This window comes from Chaetodon trifascialis, chromosome 21, assembly GCF_039877785.1.
Source record: "Chaetodon trifascialis isolate fChaTrf1 chromosome 21, fChaTrf1.hap1, whole genome shotgun sequence".
In the NCBI taxonomy this organism is placed as follows: domain Eukaryota; kingdom Metazoa; phylum Chordata; class Actinopteri; order Chaetodontiformes; family Chaetodontidae; genus Chaetodon; species Chaetodon trifascialis.
The window spans coordinates 6,461,482-6,487,257 of NC_092076.1; the positions used below are offsets into that span (position 1 = coordinate 6,461,482).

The 25,776-nt window shown below is 42.3% G+C and overlaps 2 protein-coding genes across 2 annotated transcripts; one reads left to right on the forward strand and one right to left on the reverse strand.

The window, feature by feature from the left end:
- Nucleotides 1-1,203: 1,203 nt before the first annotated feature.
- On the forward strand, nucleotides 1,204-5,001 carry LOC139349911 (potassium channel subfamily K member 1-like). The gene is made up of 3 exons (XM_070990966.1): nucleotides 1,204-1,640; nucleotides 2,970-3,374; nucleotides 4,618-5,001. The coding sequence occupies exons 1-3, from the start codon at nucleotides 1,289-1,291 to the stop codon at nucleotides 4,923-4,925; spliced, it is 1,065 nt and encodes a 354-aa protein (XP_070847067.1). The 5' UTR covers nucleotides 1,204-1,288; the 3' UTR covers nucleotides 4,926-5,001.
- Nucleotides 5,002-6,197: 1,196 nt separating this feature from the next.
- On the reverse strand, nucleotides 6,198-23,112 carry entpd1 (ectonucleoside triphosphate diphosphohydrolase 1). The gene is made up of 10 exons (XM_070990965.1): nucleotides 22,858-23,112; nucleotides 13,103-13,230; nucleotides 12,533-12,650; nucleotides 10,467-10,617; nucleotides 9,984-10,143; nucleotides 9,639-9,842; nucleotides 9,292-9,549; nucleotides 8,880-8,993; nucleotides 8,620-8,757; nucleotides 6,198-6,897 (listed from the first exon to the last, which is right to left on the reverse strand). The coding sequence occupies exons 1-10, from the start codon at nucleotides 22,871-22,873 to the stop codon at nucleotides 6,697-6,699; spliced, it is 1,488 nt and encodes a 495-aa protein (XP_070847066.1). The 5' UTR covers nucleotides 22,874-23,112; the 3' UTR covers nucleotides 6,198-6,696.
- Nucleotides 23,113-25,776: the final 2,664 nt, after the last annotated feature.

Consider the following 25,776-nt stretch of genomic DNA (forward strand, 5'->3'; position numbering starts at 1 on the left):
AGAGAGGACGCACCAGACCTTTGTCCCGCCAAGACTATCAATTAGTGACCATCATCTATCTATCAGCTTTTTATGCGACAGTATTGATTCCGGGCTGTCTCATTCGCTGTATATTACTGTAAGACTCAGACAGCATTTCTAGTGACAGTAGCCTCTTGTTGCTTTTCATTTGCTTTTTGCTAATGGTTGTAAATAATTATTTATTGCCAGATGCCAGACACGAGAGGGAGCGACGGGAGATAAATTGGTGATGGAATAAGCAGAGCACTGTGCAGATGTCTGCTGGTAACTTATCAATAAAATACTTGTTCTTTTTTTTCTTTTTTTCTTTTCTGATGACGCCAGTGCAGTACATGTACTAAGATTGTGGAAACGTGGTCTCCAGCGCCTTCTAGTGGTGAAAGTAATTATTACAAATGACGAGGAGAGGAAACTTAGATGACAGGGACAATATGAGGTTGGTAAAGTTAGTGGTGGAAGAAGTAGTACTAATACTTGTGGGAGAAAGTACAAAAGCAACTATTTTAATGATCAAAACTGGGTATTTGGGACTTAATAGAAGCTGTCAGATAAATGTAGTGCAGTAAAAAGTACAATGACTCTCCGTTGATGTAGCAGAAAATAGCAGAAAATGGAAATAAAGTCCAAGTAAGTCAAAATTTTACGTAAGCACAGAGACCTTCTACCACTGGACGAATAAGACTTTAATTTCTTGCTCTCAGCAGAAAACGGTACATTTCTAATTCAGTATCCCGGAAGAAGTGAAGAAATATAAACTACATATTTCAGGGAAACATGTATCCAACGTCACCTTGAGATTTTATGTCTCTGTACATCATTTCCTTTGTTTTGTGTAAATGCTTAAAAAGAGCGAAATACAAACGTTTTCCCCACTAATAAATCAGTGTCTCCAAAGAAACACGAACTTTGGTTTCAAGGAAAAAACAAAAATCCTTTGTTACGACCAAACATTAAACCTGTTAAACCGGTTGCAGAGAGGGAGGAACAAAAACTCGCACTCAGGTGCTCGCACACACACACACACACACACACACACACACACACACACACACACACACACACACACACACACACACATACACTGTAGCTACCTGGTGCGGTGAATGAGGACGTCACCACCACCTCCTCCCACTGAAACATGAAGAATGAGGAAGATGAGTTTCAGACGACAGGATTGAAGTCATTGCCCTGAAGAAGCGTTTTCTCTGTGGAATTAACTGAGCCTGTCGCTAAACCAGGCGTCATTAACTTGTGGAAACTTGGAGCGATGGCGCGCGGCTGTGCCGACGGCTGGTGCGCTCGGTTTGTGCAGCGGCACCAGTCAGGCCTGAATTTTGCGCTGTTGGTGGCCGGTTACATCCTTTACCTGATCCTCGGCGCTGGGATCTTCTCCGCCATCGAGCAGCCGTACGAGCGGGCGCTGCGGCAGGAGCTGAAGGCGGCGCGGCGCGACTTCCTGCGCAACAACACCTGCGTGTCCGACGCGCGCCTGGAGGAGCTGCTGGCCCGCGCGCTGGAGGCCAGCAACTACGGAGTGTCCTTGCTGGGCAACCACAGCAGCCACAACTGGGACTTTGTGTCCTCGCTGTTCTTCACCAGCACCGTGCTGACCACAACAGGTGAGGCCGCGGGTGTTAAAACTGCGACGGGGCGAAGTGTTGCCGCCCCGCAGTGATGATTTGCTCTAATTAGCAAAGTGAGAGCAGGAAGCTGTGGTCATTCCTCTGGGTGTACGTTTCATTTGGTAGCACTTTCTGACAAGTCACGCTTTATTAAGAGTTTTATTCGTTGTAACAAATGGCTTGTGGTTAAAGATCCCCTCCAGGCAAGTTGAAAGGCATATTATATGAACATACTCAACAAAATACTGACAAAAAAAAAGGTCCATTTAAGTCTTTAAATTGCATTTACTCCGTGACTCCGATGACTATTTTTCATTTAAAATGTTTAACTACTGGACAAAAGTCTCCTCCTTTACTCCAAGGCCCCGTCAAAGTTTGTGCAATGTGTGCTGGAGGTTTCATATTTCCAAACCGCACTCAAAATCCTGCTCATAGGTACACGTCAGAAGATTTGAGGTGAGCACAGAAATGTGAACGCAGCCTTCTAGTGTCAAACTGCACATACATCATTCTGCACAGTGGAGGTCAAACAGGTTAAGTACATTAACCAAAGCGCATTTTGGGGTGGTGCTTATCCTCTCATTTGGTAAAGATTCAGGTTTAAATGCTAGTAATTGATAAATACTACTGGGTTTCGCACTGTCAGGGAAACCATGAAGTCTGTAGTTATACATGTTAATAAGCTGATTTTGCAGATTTAACCATTAATAAAGTCATTATCTTACAAACTCTCTACACAGAGTGACTTATTAGAGGGTGGCACTATCATATATGTTTCATCATGAAAAGCAGTCAAGGTTATTTGGAAGCCATCACAAGGGCAAAGTGTCTATGATTTTTATTTATATTGACCATACTAATGTCGTGGCAGGTTTTACGTGTTGCACCACTTGTTATTTGGTAAGCAGAGGCAGGGTTAGGGGTCTTGGTGGGGATTTATTGTGAGTTTTAATGAGGACTGAAGCCCCTGAAGCTCCATAACATAGTTAAACCATTAGTTACGCTAACAGGAGCAAATTAAAATCCTGCAAAACTTTGGCCCTCAGTGTAAACATATGAGGCGGTGAAAGTGAAACTAAATGAATAATTCATGTATTTGTTAAGCCTATTATTGATGTATAGATTTGAGATTTAGTACGTCCTGGATTGTCTTTCACAAGAAGACATGTAGCCTCTGTGTTTCTTTCTTGCTTTCTTTCCTTCTGTGTAATTACTGTGATGTGTGTCGAGCTTCACAGGGGCTAAGTGGCTCCTGGAGCAGACCCTCATGTCTAATTATACCCCTGTAATTAAGGCTGCAGGCCTCGTGTTTGGTTGCATTTTCAGGTTATGGCCACACTGTTCCTCTCTCAGATGGAGGGAAAGCCTTCTGTATCTTCTACTCCATCTTTGGCATCCCTGTCACCCTCTTCTTCCTCTCACTGGTGGTGCAGAAGATCATAGTGCTGGTGACTCGACGTCCAGTGTCCTACTTCCACCGTCGATGGGCCATGTCTAAATCAAAGCTAGCCGCCATACATGCTACCTGCCTAGCCGTCACCGTGGCCCTGCTCTTCCTCCTCATCCCTGCGTGGATCTTCTCCAGCACAGAGAAGGACTGGGACTTTCTGGAGTCTCTGTATTTCTGTTTCATCTCTCTTACAACCATTGGCCTCGGGGATTATGTCCCCGGAGAGACCCACAGTAAAGAGAAAAACCCTCATCCACAGCTGTACAGGCTGGCCATTACAAGTGAGTAGGCGGCTGAATACGCTGCCAGGCGAAGGCGTTTTATCTCCAAAAGAGCTCAAGTAGTGAATCTCCTCATCCTGTAGAGCAGTGGTTCTTAACATTTATGTCCCATTGTCTCAGTTTGCAAAAGTTTATAAGTTGTGAGCAGCTCATACATTTGTCATTGTCAACTGAGTGATTTTAAAAGCCTGGAAAAGTGAACGATATGCAGTATTTCACAGGGGAAAGAGCTAATTCTGTGCCATGCTAGTGGAGCCAAAGGGAGGGAGCCAAATGCTAACATTAGCATGCTAACATGCTGACAATAGTAATGCTACAGTAACATGTTGATGTTTCTCAGGAGTAGTTTATTGTGTATGCCATCTTAGTTTAGCATGTTAGCACTCTAACATTAGCACTAATTAGTGTTGCAGGTAGTTGGTTAGAAACTGAAGTGGTGGACTAGTTGAAATTTTGACGAAATGCCAGACATGGTGCCAGAAAAAAAGGCAGGGGAACTCTAAAGTTATTATAATCCACGCCTAGCCATTCCACTAGCATGCTCAAACAGTTTAAAGGTCCAATATGTAGCATTTAGTGGCATCTAGTGGTGAGGTTGCAGACTGCAGCCAACTGAATGTCCTTCACCTCACTGCTCCCTTTCCCAGTGCGTATAGGAGAACCTACTTGCAAAAAACATGAAGAAATGCTCATTCTAAGGTATCGAAAACACAACAATTCTTAGTTTTAGTCCATTATAACCCTAGTGGAAACATATTTATGAATATTATATTCAATTTCCATCATATTTTTCCAATAAATCCCAGAAAATCTTACACACTGGACCTTTACGAAATAAAAAAACCCATCAACTTCGCTCTGAATACTTGGCTTTCTCATGTCTTTAATCATAGTTAGTTAGTTAGTTAGTTAGTTAGTTAGTTAGTTAGTTAGTTAGTTCATATGGACTCCCACACTGGGAACCACTGCTGCAGGGGAGCATGAAATCCTTCAGCTGAAATTGAAACATAAAATCCTAAAAATTAAAATGCAGGTTTTCATTGAGCGTTGATAATATGTTCATTACAGTTTCATTAACCATTTAATATTTTAGCTGTTCTGTCTGACAAGGTTAAACAAAGCCATTACTGTTAGCCACCACACCCTTTAGGCACTGACCAAACCCTGATTTGATATTAGTCATAATGTTCTGGTCTTTGTTTCCTCATGCTGCAATTGTGTGTGTGTATGTTTGCTCTCCCAGTCTACTTGATGCTGGGCTTGGTGTGTGTCTTGGTGGTGCTGGAGACGTGTTGCGAGCTTCCTCAGATGAGACGCCTCAGACAGAGGTTCTACAAAGAAGACGTTCGCGAGCTGGACTCTGAGACCACCAACATCATCGGCCGGGATCACATGAGCGACCACCTGACCGACCCCTCAGATCAAGTGACAGATCATCATCCTCCGGCCATCCCCTCTGTGTCAGAACAGGCTGCGTCCCTACGGAAGGACAGCGAGTCACCACCTTACACCTCACTGTCAGTGGCTGCCGTTAATGGAACACCGAGATGACAGATTGTCAGGAACACATCCAAGGAAGGTTCAATCAATGCCAACTGCATTAGGTTGTATTGGTATCAATGACCTTGATAACAACCCCACAGAGGTTAAGTATGTGGGACTCCCTGCCTGTCAGTCCTAAAGACGCCCAAGAATGAGAGGCAGAATGTTTTCTAGACAGCAAAGGCCAGTAGCCTTTGATTTAACCCTCTTTGGATGACCTTGACCTGGATCGTTACAGACATCTGGAACACATTGTTTTTGAAGTGCTGGTCTGTAAACTTGCGTGACTGCCCAGGACATACCGGCTTTGACCTCTGCCTAAATGTGTATGTGTGCCAATGTAAGGAGCCTGAGCACACATACACATGAGTATATCTACATGTAAGCACTTAATCACTTAAAAAAGTGATTGCTTTCTGCCACAGCCAACACCAACACTGCAAAAGCAGGAACCACCCGCAGACTTTCAGGATGGCGTTGTTTTCTTGTTCTCCCCTGTTGCTCCTTTCCCTGCAGATAAGAGCTAGATCTATGACACAGAGGAAGGGCTGGCCCCCCAAACGGAGGGAAACCCCACAAGGTTTCACTTCCTGCCAAAGTCTGGATGTCGTAATTCCAAAGTGGCACCGTTTTCACTAGAGGAGCCTGCTCTTATCACATTAGTCTGTGATGGTATTTGCATTGGAAATTTGCCTTCTTGGAAGTAGTAAAACACTACCAGGACAATCAGGCATACCATCACTCGTCCTATTGTGCATTATGTGCAAGGACTCAAAGACGTTCAAGTGATGGCAACAAACGCTTTTTTTTTTCAGGTGATTTTCTGTTAATACAGCCTTCCCTTATTGGAATGGCGCCATTCTACCACTAGGGGGCAACCCATTCATTTTACATACAGAAGATAGATAAAGTTAGTTCCTGGAGGGCACTTCTCTTTCATGCTGCTTAATAGAGTGTTTCTTAAAAATGTAATTATGCTGCAAGAATATGTATTTGTTACAACTGAAGGTGAGGAAATATGCATGCTGTAGTTTTTCCATCCATATATTTGGTCAAAGCTGCTAATCTAATGTGCTGCATATGAAGGATGTTTTATATCTGATCTTTTTTTTTTTCTCATCAGCAAGTGAGACAGCTTTACAAATGGGTTCAAATCAAAATAATCAGAAGGATATAAGAAGGATATAACGTCCATAGATCATTTTTGCTGCTGTTTTCATTTTCGTTTGGCTGGTTTATGGGTTTTAATCAAGGGCAGAACTTCATAATGGTAGTTTTTTAAAAATCCAATTTACTCTCTGGACAAAGTGCATATAAATGAATAATGCAACATTAAACATTTTATAACTGATTATATATTTACAAATGACAAGTGCATCAAGCATCTTATATAAACTTGGGTTATTTTATTTATACAGTATCATATTCACATCATAATTCAAGACGCATACATGCAGACTGATGTGGGTGCACACACACACGAGCACGCGTTCAAATTCACAGATTCACTCTCAGACTTACGCACAAACACAGGAACTGTCCTTCAAGCACAGTAGCAGAACTCACTCCTCAGTGAGAAAGTTTTTGTTCCTTCTGAAATGCCCTTGAGTGAGCTGCAGGACTGTTGCTGTGCAGCTGATGCTGACCTTTGACCTCCTCACAAAGGCTGGAAAATTGACTATCGTATTCACATATTGGTAGAACAGCCACAGCAACACACTCACATACATTCCCTTCTTCACCGTCATAGATATTGTACTATTGTGTTGTATCTGTGTGGTTATACGATCTGTTTGGAGCAGTGGAGCCAGAGAGGGCGAAGGCTGAGGATGAAGAGGATGAAGAGTAGTATTGCCATGGTGGTGATTATGGAGACATAGCCGGCGTGGGGCAGAGGGGGAGAGTCAGGAGCCTCAGCTGGAATCATGTTGGTCAGATTCAACATGTAGCCCAGCGTCCAGCCAGCATCACTGTCTTTTATCTGGACACAAACACAAGAAGAGAGGGGAAACTATCATTCACTGATGTACTAAAGGCCAGGGCAGTTTAGAGGTATTCATACTGTATTTGAATGCAGACATAAAGGAAAAAAGTAAAAGGAGAGTATAAAGAGTCCATGTCAATCATCGATCGCCATCATTAGATTTCAACTCAAATAAAAACCCATAGGAGGCTTTGTACCTACATATCAGACAGTGCTCTCCACCACCATCATCAAAATGCCTAATTGTTAATTATTTTATCTTGTTTTTTAGAGACACATTTTTAATTTGGTGATTTGATTGTTTTACTGGAGAACTAATGCATTAATCTGTAGACTCTTTTATTAAGTATTCTTTTAATTCATATAGATATTATTGTCCATTTAAGTATCAGTATTAAGAAATTTATTGGAATTATTATTAAATTATGTATAAATCTTTTAATCCTGTTTTTACTGTGGGTGAATGGAAGCCTTTGCAATTAGCTACATGACACTGGAGAATCACCGTCATTGGCTCATTCTCAGCTGCATAGCAACCAGCTGACTCGTATCGTCCAATCACATTCGTGCAGGTGTACAGCGCGGCCATTACAAACATTCATTTCGCTCTATTATGCTAACGCTAAAGTCGTTTTCTACGCGTTTTGACGTTGTCTCAGAGTCCAGGATTCAGAGTAGAGTTTGTTGTCGGACTGCTACCTCTCTTAATAAGGAGAAACCTGATTTCTACTCGCCATTATGCCAGAATCACAGGTAAGTACCATCATTGATAGTGATGTTTTTGGCACAGCAGGCTGTTTTTGTAAGCTAGCTATGTGGCTGTTGCTGTTTTAGCTTAAAGTAGCTTGAATTTAGAATTAATTGTTTGGAATTACAGCGTCCACGTGCTCATTTTGTGACGTTGTGCTGCTTTAAGTTTGCTATCCTGCAGCTGTTATGCTGCTAAATCACTTGTAGTTGCATAGGAGTGAAACATAACCGTTAATGTGACCTAGCGGTTGAGCTGCTTCCCTGTTGTTATTTTATTGTCCTACTTTGATGATCAAGTAGTGAAAGTTACTGCTGTTGTTATGGGCTGACTTGGGTTTGGTGGTTTTTGGAGGGTTTCCTGCTGGCTCACCGCTCAGGTCTCTAGCATAGGGTGATACTGTGGTTATATTGTTGTCTTGTTCGCATTATGTTTTTTAATATTGGCTCATGGAAATGCTGAAGGATGACTGGTCACATTCATAATTTCTCTCCATATGCTATTCAGCTAAGCATAAGGGGGATATCTTACTGAAAACATTGGGACACAGTTTATGTTAAAGCTTTACTTTTCTAGGCCAATTTCTCCAGTTCACTGCCACCTTTAAGGGAGGGGAAAGGGCTTGCCTTGCATTCAGAGCAACATGTGTCGCTGTCCATGTATAATCACTATTTTCAAGATAAGTCATCAAGGACTGCTGTGGCCTAGGCATTAGAACAGATCGTCCACTTAATTGCATGGTTGGTGGTTCAGTTACTGGACTCCCCTTCTGCAGGATGCTTGTTTTACCGTGTGTGTTTGTCTGTGTGTAAATATATGTAGCGTGTTCATCAAATGTAACAAACAGTACCTCTCAAGAGAGAGAGAGAGAGAGAGAGACTGCCAGCACTTCAGGATATGACTTAAACCAGGAGGAGGCATATGGCTCCGGGGTGTGTGAGATAGGAAAGGAGTGGACCATGATCTCTGACCTTTTTGATGTATTTTATATTGGGGTAGCTCTCTGCGGTGAAGTTGTATCCTTCTGTCAGCAGGGTGAGGATGTACGTGCCAGAGAAACAGTACTCAGCCAGATACTTCATTTTTACGCCTGGATGCTGCTGCGTTATCTGTTCAAGCAGTGATATCGTCAATGTACAGTATGGGCAGGCTTGAAGACATAAGTAAGACAGGCAGGATTTTGTGTGTGTGTTTATGTGCATGTGTAATGGATGTATAAATACACCCTGACCTGATTCCAGGGGGTAGAGCAGTAGCTTGTTAGCTTTTCCTTGACAGTGTCCAGAGGGAGGGATGTATCAGTCAGATTGAGGAAGTTCATCACAAAGTAGTATGCGGAGAAAGCCTACAGTGAGAGAGAGAGCGTATGAGACGAGGCAGAGATAAATGAACTTATCCTGGTGTCTTTAGCAAATGCTGTGATCATTTTATAAATACTTAAAGATCTTTTTTTGACTCATAAGGCTTTTTCTGGCCTTACTGACTCAGATGTTACTTGTAAATCAAAGACAGGTTGATTACAGATTGCAACTGATAGATCTGTATGTTGTGTAATCCCTGTGCATTGTTTGTGCAATCCTCCAAACAACACAGTATTTCACAGGCCAGTGATGTATGATGATGCATAAGTACTGTTACATTACCCCAAACTGCCCCTGCAGAAGTGGCTGGAAGACCCCGTTGAAAGAGCATTGGCTATATTTGCAGTGACTAAAGTTGAAGACTTTTTTGATGACTTCCTGGCATTTCAGGAAGTCTCCGTTCCCCATGTGACTGAAGGTTGCAGGAGCTTTCTGGGGTTTCCGATCTGACACGCAGGGGCTGTCATAAAGGACTGTGTAGTTCTTTGTCTCATTGAAGCCAGGGTTGAAACAAGGATCCAATACTGTTTCTGGACCTGACTGGGAGAGAGAGTGAGATCGAGAGGTGTAAGACACAGAGAGATCAAAATATGAAAAATAAAAAATCTACCTGAGACCTGAAAATGTACCTGAGTCTGCTGTGCCAGTGTCATTCGCAGTGCTTGGTCTTTCCCGTAACACAAGAAGCTGTGAGTGTACAGATGATAATCATTTCCATAGAGTCGGAAGGTAACAGAGTTGCTCGGTGACTCTGACCCATCATAATTATTCGATATAAAGCTAATCTGAGTAGAGGCTCCTCCAAGGTCAAGGGCTCCTGTGGTTTGCAAGCCCTGCAGCAGAGACAAAAAGGCACCAAAATTGGTGTACATCAGGAGGACACAGACAGGCGCACATTCCTGACTGACACACAAACCACATCTAAAGTGGACAAACTTTTGCATGGACATGAAAGCAGACACATGCGTTCTGACCTGTTTGAGGCGTTCGTCCAAGTAATTGACCGTTACCCAACCGAAGGCGCCCTCTTCCTGGCCACTGAGTATTCTCGCTCCCTGGTAGGAAAAAGGGAACTTTTGCAGGGCTAGCTCCACAGCCCGTAAGACCTGGTCGGACGCCAAGCTGCTCCCTATACTGCATACACACAACATAAATTCATTAGAGTGACTCACATCCATAATTCAAATCAATACGGCACCCCATAAATAATGAATGTACTGTGTTGTATATAATGGATTTGACAGTAACATATTCGCTGCTCTGGCAGTTAAGTTCAAGTGGAGATAAATCACAAAGTAGGCGGATGGAAAAGGCTACAGATAGCACCAGAGCGAACACAATTACAGAGTTCAGGCTCGGGATACCATGAAAAGGCACACTGTCTTACTTTTTTTTTTTTTTGTGAGTGTATGTTATATATTTGATTATGCGTGTGTGTGAGTACACGCTTGTCGTACTTCAGCAGTCTCATTCCTGCAGTAGCCCCCAGATAAAGAGGGGTCTCGTGGTGTCTTTTCCTGGGGACCCACTGCTCAGCCTCATGCATGCACGCTTCCAGAGATTGCCCTGCCATCACTGGAACAGACGCATAACTGGAGATACCTGGACCTGCAAGTTGAGCAAAATGTCAAGAGGAGGGTGAGGTCATTCAGTCTAAATTTAGCAGCCATAATAAGAGCCTTGAGTTCAGAGATGCTAGCATGCTTGAGAATTGAAGGTCATCCTCACCAATTCATGACCTGGGAAGGAAATTTGCTATGGGATAAGAAAGGAAGCTGTCTCCTGTAAACATGCCTGATGTAACCTCCTTTAAGCAAGTATTCAGCTCTTAAGTGGCTCTGTTTAAGTTTCCGAGTGTGAGTATCCCTGATTACATATTTGGCATGAGAGAAGGTTCAGGTGTTAACAACTCTCTTAATGTAGCTGTGTTAAAGGGTATGTCTAGCGTTATTGCACATCTTCCTGATGACTAGCAAAACCAGCAGTGATTCAGTTCATCCAACAATATTTTCTGACTTACACTACTGAAGACATACATTTTTAAAAACTCAGTAATGTAGTTTCATTAAAAAAAGACTCAGCTGGGCACTGTAATGTTAAGCAAACCCTACTGAGAGAAGTATGTTGCTCCTATTGTCTCAAGGAATCTGCTGCCTGGTGCCTATTGCTCTTCTTTAAACAGTGATATCCAATCCAAATTACATAAGGAGGGAGACCAGCACGCCTCACCGTGCTTTGATAGATAAAAGCAGCCATTAAATCAACTTGGAAGAAAAGAAGACAAGATTAGGAGTCAGTTTGTGTATTCAAAAGTGCCTTGATACTTCAACAAGAACAGCTGGTTGCATAAGTTGTCCTGAGACTGACGCACTTTGGACAGACACAATTGCATTTTCATGCTAGTTCAAAATACAGCTTGACTTCTTATCTGTACATACAGTGCAGTCACAGTAGGTACCGCTTTCTATGGATTCATTAACTAATGGCTTTATTAATGACTCATTAATAATTTGTTAAACACATAGTTCTCTATTTTTGGACATACAAATATTCACTGTCATGCAGAAGATGGATGAGAAGATACTCCCTTGTGTCTGTTCTGTATGATTCTACAGTCAGCAGGTCATTAGCTTAGCTTACAGACTCGCTACGACTCTGTCCAAAGGTAATTAAAGGCAGCCAACCGGGAGCTCTAAAGCTTAATTATTAACACCTTATGTCATTTTTTTAACCTGGACTTTTATCGGCTTTTTTCTCAGGCAGAGCTAAGGCTAATGTCCAGCTGGTTCTAGCTTCATATGTAGGAAACCTTTTGATTTACCACGTTGTGAAAATCAGTTTGGTTGGTATATGTCCACCTCTAGCGTAAGTTGCAGTGTCTCTTTAGCTAGCTGTTTTCAATTCATCCCAATGACTCGTTTGACCACTTATCCTCTATAAAAAAAAGCATCACAACATCCGGACCAAAATCATTTCTTCAGACCTTATTAACATTTACAACCTGACACAGACTTGATATATGAGAAAGCCAAGCCAACAGCTTTTCATTAGGTTCACCACAAAGTGGCTAAGTCTTTAGGAGCGTGTCATGGGTTTCTCACTTTATCACGAGCCATCAGATCTGCAGCTGTAAACGTAAGTAAATCACTAATAAAAGGTTTTTCTAATACAATAATCCATCAGGTGTGGAGATCTAAATGTTGATGAGTTTTTAGTCATTTTGTCTACAGATACAGAAAGAAACACACTGCAAATAGTCAGATGGAACAACAGGGGGGACACTACAATTAAAGAGGGAAAGACTGCTGGGATTCACTTGGTGCCGTGATTTGTGCCTTGTGAAGTTATTGAGGAATTGTTCTCATGTTGCTAAAGTACCATGTCTGATAGCAGTTAAAGCACTAACTGAGGTATGTAAACTTCCCCATCTATTATGATTGCGCTCCCTTAAATATTTGCATGAGTGGTCAGACACACAAATCCGAGGGCGAAGTGTGTGTGAGACGCATCGTACAGCATATACCTTTGACTTTGCAGGAATGCTTCTGTTCGACTTTTCCAGTGTTGTTATCCTTCTCCGCCGGCCACGCATAGATATACAGAGCTGTGTGGGAGGAGCCAGCGTCCAGCACAATCCCATACTGGAGACAGTGGAGACAGGAGGTGGAATTCCACTTCAGTGATCAGTGACATTAACTCTGGATGAGTTCCAGCCGCAGAATACTGTTTAAACAGTCAGCGCAATGACTGCACACAGACTTCCCAGAACTGTATCAGGAATACTTTTACTGTTTGCATGTAAAAAATGTTGGTTTAGTGCTGAAACATTTTCATTCACAGTTGACACTGTAATCAGTGAAAGCTGCGACACTTACAACAGGCCTGCATTTGTGACAGTGATGATTTAATATTCTTATCAGCATCTACTGGCCTTATTTGGTCGTGGATTTCTTGAACCAGTAGTACAGGTTGAGGTCATCCTGACAAAAGACCATATTTGGCTTGTGGACTTTGGACAGAGGTCGCACTGTAATACGGTGGGATCCCACACAGTGAACAGGCTACAACATTTTAGCATTTTCCTCTACTATACCTTGTACTTTTGGGGGAGGGGCCTGTTCTGCAAAACTGCCACCGTCACCAGGGCAACGATCGCTATGACGGCAATCACAGTGATGATGATGGTCACAGGCGTGTGCCAGGGGTTCTTCTCTTTCATCTCTGAGAGCGGGGGCGGAAAGACAGACAGACAGGAAGGAGAGGCGAGAGGGTAGCCAGGGCAGAAAGAGGAAGATGGGGACACATTGGAAAGAGGAAGGGGGTGTGTTAGCCAGTCTTGCATCCAGATGTGCGTGATGTCACAGCATGTGTGTTTGTATGTATGAGAGACAGGCTGTCAGGGGTTTGCGGAGGGTGTTTAATTGTTGTTTAAGTGTTGTTTTGTAACCAAGGACTACAGATGGATTTCTGATTCAGTTTGTCTGAACTCACGCCAACCTGTTCATTAGTTCTGAAAGCGTTGTTATGTCAGCCACAGCACGTTTCAAAGGGTATCCCACCAAAGTGCTCAACTAGCGCTGCAAGATTTCCCCTCTGGAAAGTGATTAAAGGGAAACCAGTTTGACGGTCATTATTGTGGAAATAGCTGAAGTGTTTCGTACAAAAAAATAGAGCAGTTGGCTTCAATCAAGAAGATAACTTTAATATTATGGGAATGTTATGATTAAAGCTACAGCATTGAGTCAGTGTTAGCTGACAGTAATTAATTAATTTCAACATCCTGTTATGTTGTTATTCTGATCTTGAATATATATAGTCTGCTCCTGTTTTTGGTGTTTCAGTCCCCATACGCCTTCTTATTAGTCATAGGGTTTCCAGTGTTTACTTGTGGGATTTGATGCACGCACGCACACACACACAGGTGGCATTGTACATAATATGAGTTTATATATTCATAGTTTATACAAGCACAGAAAAGGGTGTAACAGAACGCCTGTATTCACAAGACTATTGTGAAAGAAAGGAGTGATGAACAAGATACCAGCCTGAATTATTTAACACACACACACACACACACACACACACACGCACACACACACACACACACACACGGTTGTTTGATTAATACCAAGGAAGGTAAACTGGCCTGGCAGATGCTATCTAGGTCTACACAACAGCTGGCAAAGTACACACACATTGTAGAAACTGACCCAATTGTAGAGTACAGTACACATTTCATGAGGACAGAGAAAAGCACACACACACACACACACACACACACACACACACACACACACACACACACACACACACACACACACACACACACACAGCTTTTGCATCAGCAGCTGCAGCAGTGATAGTTAACCTGACCTTTGTCTACTGTGGGAAAACACACGAAACCTGAAACTTACAGCACACTAATGGAGCGAACCAACGGCGAACAGAGAGCGGAAGAGAGCACTTACCTCCGCGGTCTACTTCAATGAACTTACCACTGACAGGAGTGGGAGAGAGAGACAGAGAGAGAGAGAGAGGGAGAGAGAAAGAGAGAGGGAGGAGGGAGAGAGGGAAAGAGTGGAAGTGAGAGGAAAATACGGGGTGGACAGGAAGAGGAGAGAATGGACCGAGGGAGGTAGCAGGGTGATAAGATGAGGAGAGGTTTTTCCGTCGTGGCTGCACAGAGGATTAGAATAGAACTATGTGTGTGCGTGAGTGCGCGCGTGCGTGTGTGTTTGCGTAGTTCTCTGAAGCACTGAGTTTGGCATTTCCTCCCCAAGCTGGGGCAGCAAAGCCAGTCACTATGGAGACGCAGTTAAAGCTCGTTTGTGGGGTCTCTCTCTCTCTCTCTCTCTCTCTCTCTCTCTCTCTCTCTCTCTCTCTCTCTCTCTCTCTCTCTCTCTCTCTCTCTCTCTCTCTCTCTCTCTCTCTCTGAGAGTTACTCACCCAGCACTATTCCCTCCCTCCCCCTGCCGCTCTCTTCTTCTTCTCTCTTTTCATTCGGTGGGATGTGTAGGAAGGAGGGGAAGTGGGGACTCCCTTGTTTAGCTGTTTTTTACTGGCAGGCTGTGATGTCATCTCTGTGACGGATCGGAATCCCCTGCTTTTCTCTCAGGCGGTGTGTGTGTCTATATGTGTGTATATTAGAAGAAAAGGCACTGCTTGTGTGTGTGTGTGTGTGTGTGTGTGTGTGTGTGTGTGTGTGTGTGTGTGTGTGTGTGTGTGTGTGTGTGTGTGTGTGTGTGTGTGTGTGTGTGTGTGTGTGCGCGCGCGCGCGCGCAGTCTCAGAGCGCGACTTGCCTGCAAATTTGACGATCCATTCTGCTGTTTGCCTCTCTTGCTACAACACATGCAGCTACACAAATACAATTTAAAAACAAACTAGAGAATTACTGTTAACTTATTATTAATGCCACTTGTCACTCCCCAACCTGCCTCTGCGGAGAGAACCGTGTGACTCAAAGCCTCTAAACATTAAGGAAACACACACTCAAGCATGCACACACACGTAGCCACAACAAAGTATCCTGTAATTGTTTGACCATGACAGCTCCAAGCAAACAACCAAAGTTCATGGATATTTTTCTACTTTTAAAACCAAACCAGGCCCTCTCTAACCCAGGAACAGTCTGGCAGTAATCTGGCTTTTCATTTATTCACCATGTATTCGGTAAATGAGCATAATTTTTGTCACCCAGCTGAAGTGGGAATTTGGAAAATAATGGGGGTAAATCTGGGCAAAGCTGAGGAGGCCTGGGTGGAGCTGTGCTAAGACAAGACACAGACAACAACCAAGGCTTACTGTCAGGCTGAGACACCTGACAAACAAACATGCCCTAAAACATTCTTGTTTTTAAGTCTCAGTGTCTTGCAGGGGCACGTCCACTTTGGCTCCTGCTTTTGTTACCACTTGATAGAATATCAGCTATAAAACATGCAAACGTTCAATAAAAATGGTCTTAAGATTTGTTTTGGTTACACTAGGTGGGATGCATTGTGTCTAAAATCAGGGGTGGGGAACTTTGTTTCCGTTCGAGGCCCATTTCAGTTTATATAACCTCCTTTGAGGTCCATCCTAAATTATAGAACATGTATATCACACTAACAGCTTGTGCGATGGCTGGAACTGTTTGTCTTTGTTGAGGCGTCTGATATCAGATGGTGATAATGATGCTACTTGCAGCTGGTTTTCCAGGTCTGGCTCAGTCAGTCCTGAGCAGAACCGAGTCAGAAAGAGTCAGTTTTGAAAGGAACTGCTCACAGTGGCGAGTTGTCCCAAACAGAGATGCAAACTTCAGTGCTTGCCTCGTCAGAGTGGGAAAGTCCGCAGAGGGAGGTTGTTGTATCTAGCCTTGAGCCTGTTGCTTTGCAGATCAATGATTTTGTGTTGTTGGTTGTCAGGCAAAGGTCCGTAAAAGCGAGGAAATGGACCCTCGAGTCGCACATGGAATTTTTCCATGAGTGACTCAGACTTTCAAGTACTTTAAAAAAATGAAAAGGAAAATATCAAAACAAAACCTTATAAGTTGGCTCAACCCTTATTTAGTTTGTTCAAAACATGTGAGTTTAAAACTGAGCTCAATTTCCTCAACATTGAGCTAAATCCAGGGAAGAAATTTGTTTTTGTCATTGATATGTAAGTGATGGTGGAGCGAGTTCAAATCCATGAAGTGATGTTTTTTCTAATGACTAAAGTACTTTACTATATAGATATAGAGAGTTAATACAGTAGCGTTATTCCCTTTGTATGCATCGAGCAGGAGAGCTAATAGCTTGCAACAGATGTGCAAACAAAAAAAAAAAGTCAAAGAGCTGCACAGCAAATTTTGATTTAGAATTCAAATGTTATGAATTAAGCTTCAGATTATTTGGTACAGCCCTACGCACTGACGTCGGCCATCAAAGGCTCATACAGTGCCATTCTTAGTGGAGGTCCAACCACTAATCCTGTCTGCATTACTGTCTGAGCTTCATCAAGGCCAGCATGTTGCCTCACCGGGATTACAGGTTTCATCAAACCTTTCCTCGAAGACATCCAGCAGCAGTGAAGAAAGGATGAAACCACATGTGATTGCCACATATGTTTACTTGTTTTACAACACCCTCACATGCCTTCATTTATACTTTATGTCATTTATAATGACTGTTTGTCTAGCACATCTAAAATGTATGAGAACATCTGTGATGCGTCTGCGGGTGAAGTCAACCACCAGCCTTGGCCTTAATGAATCACTCCAATAATGACAGCTGGCTGCAATTACAAAACCCCAACTTTATTATTACAGGACAAATCAAAGTCAGTGAGGGAAGTGGTTAGAGCGGAGCTGTTAACGTGCCCTGGACAGACCTGAACCTCACCCTCCCTTCAGGTCACTGCAAGTTTGAGTGTTTAGCAAGAGATGGAACATTTAGCTTCAAATCAAAGTCCTTCTTCAATTTGCTTTCAGATTAAAGTACGGAAAGACTGTCACATTATGTGTAATCACTTACTGATTATAATGTTGTTGGCAGCCAAGTAAACAGTTACAGTCACAAACACATGTTCAGACAGAAAACTGGGCTTACCTGAGAAGCAAATTATGTGCATGAGATCATAGTGGGCACTCTTCTTGGAGCATCAGCACAGACCGAAACAGGCTTTTAGGCAACACAAACACACATTTTTACATTCGTACTTATGAGGAATCTTATTGACATCATGCATTCTCTATTGATCACATCATGCCTAACCCCACTGGACCATCCCAAACTTAACCTCATCTAAACCCTAAACTTAACCTTCTAGCAGCCACGTAAAGAAGTGAGGATCAACCAGAATGCCGTCACTTTCCAAAACAGTCTTCCCGCATATATGCCCACGCATGCACACACACACACACGCATGCAGTCTGTTATCCACAGGCACACAGATTTGCAGATACACAAATGCGTCGTCATGAACACCACACAATCGCACTCGCGCTGCACTGTTTCCATTTCTGACCCCTCTGTAAACACAGATGTGGTGTAAAGGTGAGGCCACGATGGTTCAGTCTGCGACGTGATGAAAGAGCAATTGCACAGGGAAATACAAGTGGAAAAAACAATATCCGTTATCACTCCCTGCATCTCCCTGACTCCTTTTTTATTGAGTATATAGAGTGTAATGCCAATATTTGAAGAATTTGAAGAGATGTTTTGCAAGCTAAGTAAATAAAAAACATTGATACGTGCTTGAACTAACTTTTACTTGTCATTAAAAAATTAAGAAGACCACCGCGGAAGGAGACTGGACATTTAACAGCAGCTTCTTTTGCATGCAGTTGCAATGAATGTTTTTTAGAGGAGCAGCAATGAGAGCATTCACCTACAACAAACAATATTCAGCAACTGACACATGAAATAACATTCACAGCTGAAAGCCATTTTTTACTGCCTCACACACACACACACACACACACACACACACACACACACACACACACACACACACACACACACATTCTTCTTGCGTCAGGATGACCATTGACTGCATTTATTCCCTAATCCCTAAACTTTAAATTAATCCTCACTGATTGTAGTGTTTAAAAACCTAACCCGAATGCGATGTTAAACTTAAGTCCTGATTCTAAACTAGGCTAAGGAGGACAAAAAGTTCAAACTGGTTTTTACAAGTTTATAAGTACAACATTTATAGGCTAAGCACTCATGTAAACAAACATAGAGCTGCACACGCATACATAAAGGCCAAGATGCACAGGGGATACACATAGGGTGGCCTAATGTGGTGTCTTCACACAAAGAAGCACACAACTATGGAGTTTTTACTGGCAGTGTGTAGAAGCGCAGGCAGGTCCTTGTTTGGTGTTTTACGACATATGACATAAGAGTCTCCACCCTTGTTGATCTGAGACTATGGGTTTATAACTGTGGTGAGATAAAGAGATACAAAGCAAAGGAGGAAGGAGGGGAGGAGAAAGAGGAAGGAGGAGGAAGGTTTTTTGAATCAGCAGATACTGGCAGGGTTGTTACTTTATGCTTGGCCGTGAGTCAAAGGGTGACACAGTTGGGGATCGACTTTGTGGTTTCATAATAACGGGAAGACAAGACAACAACGTCCCTGGAAGGCATATCTTTAATTTGTTGTGCTGCCCTGGTGGTTAAGCTCTAACAAGTCTTAAGCCTGTGTGTGGACACATGTGCATGAACATTGTAGCGGTAATACATGTGTTTGTACAAGTGTTTAAATGCTTTAAATAAGTAAAATTAGCAATACCACAGTGTAGAAATACTCATTTACAAAGTCTTGCATTAACCTTTTAGTAAATACATGTAAACAAGTATCAGTGGGAAAATTAGATCAAGAATCCAAAGTTAAAAGTACTCATTGTACTGACAGTTTAAGAAGGAAATGAAAGAAAAATCAAGAAATAACATTACAGATGGTGATATTTTATTAGCTACTGTTTAAAACACGATACCTGAGACAGCAAAGTAATCACAAATTACAGCCGTCGGATAACTGTGGTGGAGCAAAGAGTGCAATGAAATCAAAAGGCTCAATGCAGAAATATTTAAGTAAAGAACAAGTACCCAACATTGTACTTGATAATGTGTAATGAGTGCTTAGACCTAGGGCTGGGTACCAAACTTTGATACTTTTATGGCACCGACTGCTTTGCTTTGTTCCTAAAAGGTATTGAAAAATGGCTTGATGATGCTTAGAGACCAACAGGTAAAAGGAGAGAAATACACCTGAGGTTGAAACGGTGGATGGTTGCCAGATCCGGGCTAGCTGCTCTGAAGCATAGAGAAAGTAAGAGGTCTCACTCTGCTACTTTTTTTGCAATACCACAAACATCACCTACAGAGTCATTCCCTTTCTTCTTCTTCCCATTTAGCAGACAGTTATTTCTATTTGCATAAAGTCCAATACTGTGAAGTATTCTGTTCATTTTAGTCCTCTTATCCATGTTGAGCTTACCTGAAGTGAGTTTTATAAAACTGGTGTTGAAAAAGGTGCTGTTCAGAAACCAGCATCAAAGTCAAGTTATCTGTACTGGTATAGAGTTTTTTTTAAACGATGCCCAGCCCTATGCACAAGAGCAATTCTTCTGATGATCGGAAGAAGGCAGAACAACAATTTGAATAGAAAGCACTTAATGATGGATTTGCAGTGCAGACTGTATCTGATGCATTGAATTCTTGTACTTAATTATGTACTTCAGAGTAAATAGACCATGCTATTTTCATCCGTAGATGAACACAAATCCGTGTACACCCACAAAAATCAACACAGTGCGTGTTTTTCTCATGAATCAACAAATCCGTCGCTCTCACACCCCATTGTTCCTCTGAACACAGTGCCCTTGAGTTGTCACCAGACTTCTTTGGTTCGAGTTTTTCCACTTTATCAGTCAGACGTACGTTTGTCTTAAATGTAGAAAGACACAACACTGACTGAGCAGCTCTATTAATACTATCATTGGAGCTATTGTGAAACTGCCTCGTCTGCCACTTCCTTTTGAAAAGGGAACCTCTGGCAGCGTCATATGATGAGAAATGTGAGAAGCGCCTTTGTCCACCATGGGGAAGTGGTCCGTCCTCGCTGTTGTTCAGTCTGACCTCGCCTACAGGACAGACTGACAGTAACTCTGGCCTGGCTGGTCTACCCTGACCTTCTGCAGAGAAAAAAATAGCCATTGCGGTTTCATTTTAAAGGATCTTGCTGAACACCCAGGAACGTTCAGCAATGTTAGAGTCAGCTATTATTCCTACAGTGGTGACCGGGTGTTTACTTCGTCTACATGGACAGCCGTTTGACCCTGTAGATAAGGTATCTGTCACAGAACATACTGTAAGCAGATTTGGCGTTTGTATACATTTTTGGGATTGTCCAATCATTCTTGATACCTAAATGGCCTGAAACAAAACCTATAATGATATTGTGGTACTGAAGAGTCAAATCACCCAAGTTATCAGTTTTGGATTCATTTGTTGAGGATTTGAGATATTACATCTTTGAGATTTCAGCCTTAATTTACTCTAATACATATGTGGCGCTCACAGCATTGAAAATGACTTTAAAAAGAAATCCAGGGTAAATGGGAAGCCTCAGTACATAAACAATAATGGCTTTTAATTTTTTTGTAATTTAGTTAAACAGACCCTTTAATTGACATTAAAGGGTCAGTTCAACTAAACTACTTAGCTTGAGCTAAGGAATCAGTCACCAAACATACTCAGCTGTAAACTATTTTTGAGGTTGTCCGATCATTTTTGAATTCACTGACATCAGTGTATCATATTTTAGAAAAACTAATAACATTTAAAAAAGCATCAATTTGATTTAATTGAAAGCAGCATTGAAAATCCCATAGTAAAGGTACATCCACTGTCTCAAGACATTGCTTCTGGGGGGACACATTGTTGTTGACTTTTTTAATGTTATTTCAAGCAAGTACCACAAATTAAATTCCATTCACCTTCATTACAACAAGACATGCTGAATATCTTAAAACCTCGACATTTAAAACCGAAACCATCTGCAGGGCAAGTGATTTATTTATTTATTTTGTAATTTCGGTGATTACCCTTTTACCTACACAGAGTGCCACGTGCCTTATCTTGACAGATTAGATAAAGTCCCAGCCACTTAACATAAGTGAATTTGACTTTTGTATACATTTAGGGATTGTCCAAACATCTTTGAATTCACTGATAACTGAAAAGCATAACAGTTCCTTTAGGTACAAACTATACTGGGCTCAGTTGATGTTAAATGGTGAACACCCAAATTACAAACAATTTGTAATTAAACTAAAAGTTAAGAATTACCTCCAGAGTAAGATGAATATCCAGATTATCTCAGATATTGATTCTGGAAAGATACTTTGTTTTTGACTTATAAAATTTAAAGTAAGGCACAACTGAAATGTAACAGGGTGAAGGAAGAGACATAGTTTATAACTCTCTCTATGTATATAACTTCAGCACATAAAATAAAAATCTCTATGGCATAAAATGAATTTTTAATTTGGCTGAGCTGCCTTTAATCCACATGAAGAACCAAGTGTCTCATTGGAAAATGGTAGGTAAAGTATCAGTCACCAGACATAAGCAAGTGTGACTTTTGTACACAATTGTGAGATTGTCTAAACATTCTTGAATTACACTGATGACTAAGTCGCCTAAAACAAATCATACATGGGCATACAGATATTATTTGGCTCAGCTGAAAACTCTTTGGTCAGAAGTACAGTACCCGTTCTGGTTCATGCTGAGCATGAAACACAATTGTTGAAACAGTAATGAGCTAATTGCCCTGATGAATCATCTGTGCGTCAGTAAAAATATTGAACCATGTGTCAGAAATATTGATAATCAAACTTTAACCAAAACGTCAAATGCATTCAATTAATCGTATAATGTTGCGCAGTTACCCTCAGTCACATGCACGTTCAGTCAGAAACTGCCATGAACATCACATGATCCGTAGAGTGGCTCTGTGTAAGTGCCACTGTGTTTATCCTCAGCAACAGAATCACACGGTCCTTAAACCCCCGCTGAATCCCTCATGCAAAACAGACACACACACGCACACACAGAGGCACCTGCTTATGCTGCCTTACACACACTCCACTCATGCTATGGAAAAGTCACACACCTGCCCCACACTGCTACACAGCTGCTACATGCAGGAGAGCAAGTCACACAGTTGGAAGAGAACACACACTCACCTGATACTCAACGTTTACTGTACATACTTCTGCTACGTTCTACTGTATGCAGTAGGATTTCCTGCTCTTGTGTGTGTGCATGCATGTGTGTGTATTTGTGTTTGTGTGCCAGTCATAGCAGTACACCTACCTCTTTGTGCAGACATGGGTTCTCTCTCTCAGCAGCAACACAATGCTCTTTCTATTCTTTGCCCCTCTCTCTCCTCTCTGTCTCCCCCTCTCTCTCTCACTCTTTCTCTCTTGTCCTCTCTCTCCCTCTCTCTCTCTCTGGTAACAGCTCTCTGCTCAGTCTAACGTTTTTCAGCACCTCCTTTCACATACACTCCCTTTATTAGGAGAAGCAGAGCTTCCCTCCTCCCTCCCGTTCAACCCACTCCCCTCCTTCCCAGGCGCCTTTAGCTTTGCCTTCTGTTTACCCCTTTCTCTTCCTCTCTCTCTACACCTTTATCATTCTCTTCACCGCTGTGACTCTTTCACTCGTTCTTCCTGCCTCTCTCCACTTTCCTCATCTCTGTCTTAATCTGTGTCTCTGCCCTTACTCTCCCGCTCTCTTCCACTGGTGTCGTTTTCATCATTTTCCTTCTGCCTCTCTTTCTCTTTCCCATTGTCTCTGTGTTGTAAAAGTGGGTCAAACACGAAAGCACTGTTAGATCTGGATGGGAGCTGGAGCTGAAGCTGGAAAGATGTAAGAGAAAAGGCAGCGGGTGAACTTGTTGTAATAGATGTAATCTTAACTCTGTGGAAAAAAAATTATCTCTTAATGGCTCTTGTGATGTCTTTATCCTCAAATACCGAGCCTATAAGTCATTACGTAAGATTTCTACATCTAAAAAAGCTTTTTGGTTCAGTTTGATAAAGAAACCCTGAGTCCAGGGCCATGCCACTGACACTGTTACCTGTGTGTGTGCGCTTTTATGTGTGTGTGCGCTTGTTTAACACCAAGGCTGAAAAACAAAGCTGTGTCTGTTTTTAAGGCACTGTCCCAGGGGTAGTTCAATCCAGATTCACACGCGAGGCTACATTTTAACCATGACAATAAACCACCACTCCTCAGCGCTGATACTTGTATGAAAAAAATCTGCCACCATCAGCAGAAAACAGCAAATGTATGGGTGTGAGCAGTATGCATGCTAATGTGTATAGCACGATCAGTGCAAGTGGTGTTCGGGGAATGCTATGCTGTTTTTTTCTTTTTATGGTGGGAGGTATTATTTTGCTTATTTTGTGCATCCCTAGAAGAAAAACACGATTGTTATGGCAACAATTATCATCACTTAATGATATTGTAAATGACATGCAGAGTATTTCTTTCAAGATGGCAGCGATGTCCTATCATTCAGCTTGAATCTGTAAACGCTCCATCAGTCTGTCACTAAATATGAAAATCATCATTAGTCATGGTAAATATCTATCTATCCAGTGGTGTGCACAGTGAGAGGGCAGAGGGGGATTACTGCTTCTTATGTTCTGAGTGCCAGAGTCTTAGTTACCTCTACTTACTCCTCTAGTTGGTCCAAGAGTCCCTGTACTCGGTCCAAGTGTCTCCTAAGTGCTGATGCGGTTGGTCCAAATACCCCTCTGATCCTGCTGGTCTGCATGATTGCATCTCTAGTCTGTTAAAGTAGCTCCTAAGCACCCATCTGATCACTTAAAGCAGGGATGGGGAACCTTTTCCCAAACAAGCGCCATTTCAGTTTTTAAAACATCCTTTGAATCCTAAATTACACGAACCTATGCAATGACTGCAACTGATTCACTCGGATGAGGCGTCTGATGTCAGATTGTAGTGATGGTGTGATGCTACTCGAGACTGGTTTTCCAGTTTTGGGTCAGTCAGTCTTGAGCTGAACCGAGTGTTTGCAAGAGTGCTTTGCAGCTCGGTGATTTCATGTTGTAGGTTTAAGCACATCAGTGGATTCCACATTAAATGGCCATAGCAAATACATTCACTTCCTTTGATTTTCATGTCCTGAATCCTCTTGCCAAATGCCTGAAGGGGTTTTGCACACAGCGTATTCAGATGTCATGGCAGGCTTTTGTTCTTGCACAGTAGGGACATGCATAATGTTACCCCTTTCCAGTTGCCACAGCTTCAGTTTTGCATCAAATTTGAAAGCAGAGAGCTGAGAAGCTGGCTGGCGCTCGAGGTTCAACGCTGAGAGGTTCTTGGTGATGTCCACCCTAATCAAGGCCTAATCACACAGACACTTGCTATGACTGAGTTTTCATGACAGGTTTTCCCTTCATCTCTATGAATTATTCCAGACAAACTGGCACTCTGGATCAGTTTTACTTTGTGCGGTGCTAGCAGCTCTGCAAGAAGGCACTCCTTCACAAATTCTCCTTCTGAGTGAGGTTCCAGCTTCTTAGCTGTTAGCTTGCTCACCAGAAATCTTGCCTGCATAACACCGTCTCTGTCAGAACGTGGTCCTGCATAAGCTGCTTGTTTGGCATCCAAACTCAGTCGAGTGTTAGCTTTATCCATACACATTTGTCCTTGCAACACATCCAGTTTAGCATGTTTTAAGCTGTAATGACGCTTGAAATTAGCCTTTTTCATCAGACCTTGACAGACCCTGCATGGCCAGCACTGCACAGTAGAACAGTGCACCACCACACCAGGGTCTGCCAAGTCTTCCTGAAAGTCTTTTGCAGCCAAACGTGGGTTTTGAGCAGTCCCAAGAGCACTTCTTTGAGAAAGTTTTCTTGATCTTCCAGACCTCTGTTTGACCTCCACTGTCAATGTTAACTGCCGTTTCTCAATTACTGTACATCATGAACTGAGGAAACGTCTATCGGTTTGTTATCTTCTTAATACTTCTCCTTCCTCTGTGGGCATGAGTCATGGTATTTGTGAAGCTTTGAAAATTGCATAACCTGGCCTTTCCATATGATGGCTGTGAACAAGCCATAGAGCTACCAAGCTAATTCAGGTCAGGGACTGCGGTAAAAGTTATCTGAGAGCTCAAATCTCTTGGGGTGCCCATTGCTTTTGTATGGAGCTCCTTTCGTCCTTATTTGCCAAGGAAGAGTGTTCATTATCTGAATT

Coding starts and splice junctions, on each gene's coding strand:
- LOC139349911 (XM_070990966.1), top strand. CDS start 1,289: ATGGCGCGCGGCTGTGCCGACGGCTGGTGCGCTCGGTTTGTGCAGCGG. Junction 1,641..2,969: donor CACCGTGCTGACCACAACAG/GTGAGGCCGCGG, acceptor TTGCATTTTCAG/GTTATGGCCACACTGTTCCT. Junction 3,375..4,617: donor GTACAGGCTGGCCATTACAA/GTGAGTAGGCGG, acceptor TTGCTCTCCCAG/TCTACTTGATGCTGGGCTTG.
- entpd1 (XM_070990965.1), bottom strand. Junction 12,651..13,102: donor CCCTCCCCCAAAAGTACAAG/GTATAGTAGAGG, acceptor CACTGTCTCCAG/TATGGGATTGTGCTGGACGC. Junction 8,758..8,879: donor GCTCTACCCCCTGGAATCAG/GTCAGGGTGTAT, acceptor CTGCTTGAACAG/ATAACGCAGCAGCATCCAGG.